The 6132-nt window shown below is 25.7% G+C and overlaps 1 protein-coding gene across 1 annotated transcript; it reads right to left on the bottom strand.

The window, feature by feature from the left end:
* Positions 1-471: 471 nt before the first annotated feature.
* Positions 472-812, bottom strand: LOC111633007 (glycine-rich protein 3-like). Its single transcript, XM_023377533.1, has 2 exons — positions 801-812; positions 472-735 (listed from the first exon to the last, which is right to left on the bottom strand). Exons 1-2 carry the CDS (start codon positions 810-812, stop codon positions 472-474), a joined length of 276 nt encoding a protein of 91 aa, XP_023233301.1.
* Between the last annotated feature and the right edge of the window lie 5320 nt (positions 813-6132).

Below are 6132 nucleotides of genomic sequence, written 5' to 3'. Positions count from 1 at the left end.
ACTTAATATTAGGCCTATTAAATTTAATACGTATTTTATGTTTATATAAAATTTTATTTATAATTAAAAATATTCATTTTAAAGGAAATTTATAAAATTGAAAAATTTTTCATACATGATCTATATCCAGTTTTGTGCCTCATAATCCGGCGGTCTTGTTGCGTAATGGCCATGAATAAAAATGATCTCTTAATGTCCACAGATTGGGAAAAGTAAAACGTTAGATGATGAAATTAAAAAGAAAAAACAAAAAACAAAATACTATATTTAAAATCATTTATTTCACGTTAAAATTACACAAATTTTTAAAACTTTTGCAAATACTTTACAAAAGGTAAAGTATTTAAATCAATCCACATAATAAACTTGAGATTTCATTTCTAGATTAAAAAAAAAGTATATTCAATATTTTCTACATAAAATTTTATTTAAACATTCTTGTAATGAAAACTCACTTACGATTCGAAACAATTACCATCCGCCATAAAGTCCATGTCCGCCATAAAATCCCCCGTAGCCTCCTCCTAAAACTCCATGGCCTAATCCAAGCAATGGTTTAGAATAGACAGAATATGATACCACAGGTTTATATGCATAGCCGTATCCAAGACCGTGACCACCATAGCCTAATCCATAACCGCCTAATCCATAACCACCTAATCCGTAACCTAATCCATCGCCTAATCCAAGATATCCAGCAGAAACCGAAGCAATTACAGCCACCAAGAGCAAAACCTGTGGAAAGAACAACGAGTATTACATTTTAATTACTGGAAATATGATTTTTTCCAATCACTTACCACGGCTTTCATAGTTGATGTTGAGTTAGATTGTGAGCTTGTGAAGAACTTCGAAAATTTTGTGTTATGATTTTCAATGGAGTCTTTTCGATTTATATAGTAAAGAAGAACCTTGAAAATAGGGCAGCATTTAGCCTCTGGGGAATGTCGGATACACCCTTTTTTGCTTGTTACTACTGTCAATATTGGTGATAGGGTTAAAGTATATTGGAAGTGAAAGTTTCCTTCGTCCTCAATTTTCGCTCGAGTTATTTTTCATGTTTTACTTTCTTATTGTTGCTATAAATAACTTTAGTCACTTTCTATAGTAATTTTACTATAAATAAACGATTACCATAATAATTTAATTAATTTCTTGTTTCACAGATCAACTTTTTAAACTTATATCTATCAGATCTATCCCAATATTAAAATAAATCAATTATATATTAAAAAAACCCGCTTAATTTATAAAAAATGTAAAGAACTATAAAGCTATTCTAATTAAAATTTTGTTAAGGCTGCGTTAGCAATAATTATTTTTTCTCAATCTCTACTAATTTCTATACAATAGGACATAGCCTAAATGATAGAAAATTTGAAAATTCTCTGCCAATTGCAATTAATTGTGTATTTTTTTTTCCGGATAATTTCCGGGAATCCACGTTCAAAAAGAAGAGGCACAAGAAGGGAAAAAAATTTGTAAGTTCACACAATTAAAAACTTGCCTTAAGGAAGGGCGAAACAAAGAACATCAAAATTAAAGAGTAGGAAAAGTTCAAAATAATCAAATTTTAAAATATAATTACATGTTTTCTTTATGATCTTAATACAAAATATATTACTCTTTGCATTCTATGTATTTATTATACAAATTAAAATATCCCAAAGCTTTTTCGTAACTTTTTACCATATAATACTCTTACGATATTCTTCATATTTTTTTTTTTTGCATTATTCATGCATTTTTTTTCATTATATTTATAAAATTAATATAAGCTTCCTTAAACCTGCAACTATTTTTGTCATAATTACATTAAAGACCTAATTTTTAGGACGTCAGTTAGTTTGATAGGAATTACCATAATTAGACTTATTTAGAATATTTTTAAGTAAATAAAACATTTTATTTAAAAAAAAAAATATGTATAAAAGAAAGTAATCATTTTATTTCATCTCATTTATATTCACATTATCACCTTATCTTAATTGAAAAGGGTACGATCATACTTGTATAAAAGTCGTAATTAGCACCTACAGCTGCTCTAATTGATTATTATACCATATTTTAATTCATTTTGCATCCTTCCTCGAGGAAAATTTGTCACAAAACACTTGTTAATACAACAAATGCAAATAGGTTCTACGTGACATTGTTATACAAAGAGGTTCTCTGAGCTAATTCATTTTTGATTTGTAAAAATAGAAGATAGTTAAATTTCTTTGCATTTGCTTAAATTATAAATAGATTTCAAATCCTTGTAAATCTTTTGTAAGGTAATTTATTTTTAAAATAAAAAAGAAAGGAAATTTGAATAGTCTCTACAACTGAATATAAATTATAAAATTATTTATCGTCGGCTTTTTAACTTTTAAATTTATGTAGTTAAATTTACTTTGTAAAAGATTTAAAGGATTATAAGTAAACTCTGACTTATTTTCCTCTAAATAACGTTAAACTGTTAACATAAAAGATATTATTAATAGTTCTTATTTTTGATTATGTTGCATGGAGTAGTTCCATTCATAATCCTTTTTAATAAGGTCAAATGACCATGTATAAGAAAATAGGTCAAGTTATCCTGTTTTGAGCCTCTCTCTTTTAATGTTTACTCCGATCACTTAACAATTTAACCAGTTAAACTGATCCTTGCAACAGATATTTTTAATCTTTATCATGAGAATATGTTTAAAATTACTAGAAATTTAATTAAATATTAATATACTTTTATGTATAAGTTTTAATGCAATTTAAAGCGTAAGTTTTAATAAATAAAAACTGTATTTGTAAATATGAATTTATTAAAAATATTAAGTGAAGACTGTGTTTATAAAAAATATTAAATAAATAATGTGTCTATAAATATTAAAAATATAGATTGTAAGAAATACAGAATATTATATAAATTTTCTATATTTTCTCTTATTTTTTATCATTTAAGAATAAAATTTTTGTTAGAAAAACTTTTTTGATTACTTAAAACATATTGAAAATAAACAAAAGGAAAAAATTCAATTAACAAATCCAGTTAATTTACTTTAATTAAATTAAAGGATTAAATTGTAAAATGTCAAAATGCCATAAAGAGGAACGAAAAAAGGAAAAAAATAATAATAGTGAAAAGAAAAAGGGTTTTATTATGTCTGAGAATGTTCTATTCAATAGACAATATTTTTTTTTATTTTTCTAATTTAAAGAATGTATTCTAAAGACATTTTTTAAACATGACTGAAGACGTAAGGAGTCATTTCGCAACAGCATTTTGTACAAGTTAATAGTTATTTTTATAGTTCGAACAGGAAGAAAAAAAAAAAAACACAAAACTTGATCGTTAATTAAATAATTAAGTAATTTTTTAATAATTTTATAATACAAATTTTATGTATCTATCATGATAATAGGTATTAATAGATATTAGTAATTATAAAGTGTTATATTTTTCTTTACAGCAAAAATTTCTCGGTATAATTTCCTATACAATTTCACTGGAATGCTCTATTTCTATTAATTTCTTATATTAAATAACTTAAATAATATAAAATAAATTATATTTACAAAAAAAATTTACTGTAACGTAATATGAATATTTATTTTTCTATTTGAATTATTTTTCTGTTCAGATAAAACTCAACAACAGTATTATTTTTAAATAATAATTAATAAAATAAAAAGTATATTCATAAATTTTGAAAAAGCGCCTGAAAAATCAAATTTAATTAGTACTAGAATCTAAAAATAATATTCAATCTTTCTTTTATTCCTAAATAGAACATGACTCATAAGCATTTTTCATATAAGTTGTTATAAAATGAATTTTACAGCATCTCAAAAAAACTTTTTAAATTAGCCTATACATAAATTCTTTATTGATAAAAAAAAATATTATAACTACTTTAAAAAACGTGTCACAAATTCCATCTCATATAAGTAGTGATATACAGCAACGGCCGGATGGCCGAGCAGCTAATATGGCTGCTTACTACTCTGGAGATCCGGAGTTGAATCCAAACGTTAAAATGCCCAGAAATATTTCGCACCGGACCGTCTAGATCCATCCCTCACCATCCGGTAGCCCCATTATGGGCCTAACTGAATCCATATGCCACTTAGTGCCCATGCATGGCTATTTGGGCATTAAGAGGGCTAAAAAGAGGTCCTCTTAGTGCCCAAAGAGCGGAGTTTTAAAAAATTAGTGATATAGTAGATAAATTTATTTTATTTTTTAAGGTAGGAGTTTTTAAAGATTAACGTTAATTAACTACTAAATGATATTTGATTAAGTTGCATTAAACAAAGGAATTGTTTTATTTTTGTTTTTCTAGTTAGAATTAGGGTCAAATTCAAATCCATTCTTACTTAAATAAAATTAAAATATAATTCACGATTAACCCAAAAAGCTAGAAATTTTAATCATTGATTGTGCCAAGGACTGTGATGTTTATCTTTATTCAGTCAAGATTAATGAGGCAAAAGTTTATGAAAAGAGAGACGAATAATAGAATAAATATTAAATGAAAATTACTTCATCATTTTCGAATTCCATTGTAATCATATTCCCAAAGGCTATAAACACATTTAAATGTAAAATTTGAAAATAAAATGACATTGTTTATAAGAAAAAAATAACTTTATGAATATATTAACAAATATTTTATCGAAATAATAGACTAGTATTCATAAAGAAAATAGTTTAAAATAAATTTTTAATAATATAGAATATTATTTTAAAATAATAATATAAATAAATGTCATCATAATAATTGATAAAGTAATAAAATCTGATTTAGTGCTACATACTGTACCAGTGTATAACTCCAAATATGCATACATACTGCACGGTACATCTATGTTCACAACATATATAATAATTATAGTAAAATAATTATGTAAGAGGACATTTTGGTGGATCCAGTTGTAATTAACTTTATCGAGAAATAAAAAATTAAAAGAATAAAAATTTAAATTTAAAGTCTGATTAATGAGTATACTTATATATCTTTTTATATATTTTTAGTTATGTCAGAAACTCTTATATACAATTATTATTGCATTAGTGTTTGTATTCTGTATTATTAATAAAAGTTTTAAGTCACATTATTTAAAATTTCTTTAGAAACAACTTATTTAAATGGACCAAATTTAAATTTTGTCTAGGCCCGCTAGAGGCTTAATCCGGCATTGCCTATAATCAAAACAAAAAAGCTTCTTGATATACATATATACTCAATTCTTTATTCAAAGGAAAATAATTCAATTCGCTTTTTACTCAATTTGTTTTGATTCAACATGGTTCAAGAAATTGGCTTTTCTAAAACCTTCATTTGATTTTAATTCTAAGAAAAAATATTTACTTTCTTCTCTAGAAAATTGTTATTTATTTATTATTATTTTTTTTAAAGAAAACTTCCTAGAATTTATATTTCAGGCTCAAGCAAATTTTAAGATTTTGCTATTTTTACGAGTTATTTGAACATTTACAGCGACAAAGTCTTTCTTTCCGACTTTATCTTGCGATTGAAGAAGTCAGAATAAATTTAATTCGAAGTTTGACGATTAATTTGTATGATTGTATGTCTTTCAATACGAACCCATCAGCAGGGATGCCCAGGAGAACAAAACGAGTAAATTGTCCTGGTTCCCAAAGAAATAGGGGTCTCTATACAATGTCGATAAATAAAAAACAAAGTCGAAAAATAGTTACGAACTAAATTTTAAATTTTATAAAAATTTTAACTACATTAAAAAGGTATTAAATATTTTGTATTGGGGCACGTGTATCGATTTAATTTTATCTTTTATCGTTTACTACGTTTACTTTAATATAAAAATTTAATTTGCTATAGGGCAGGGGTGGCCAACCTGCGGCTCGCGAGCCACATGCGGCTCTTTGAAGGATTATTTGTGGCTCTCGATAAATGTACCCGAGTTCCCTTTTCATTTTTGTGTTATTATATTTTTAAAAATTATTATCGTTCCGTATGTGTTTCAAAATGTCTTCTAAATTACTAACAACAAATATGAAAGACTAAGTGCAACGTTGTAACAAATTTCATTTCCGTCCAAGTTAAGAATGATATGACTCATCGAAAACTGCGCGAACGAACATAAACAGTGGCGTAATCGTCCGTTATC

Source organism: Centruroides sculpturatus, unplaced genomic scaffold, assembly GCF_000671375.1.
Source record: "Centruroides sculpturatus isolate CEXI.00-Female unplaced genomic scaffold, Cexi_2.0 scaffold110, whole genome shotgun sequence".
In the NCBI taxonomy this organism is placed as follows: Eukaryota; Metazoa; Arthropoda; class Arachnida; order Scorpiones; family Buthidae; genus Centruroides; species Centruroides sculpturatus.
Note: the sequence above shows the minus strand (reverse complement) of the source record. Positions and strands in the feature narration are given on the sequence as shown.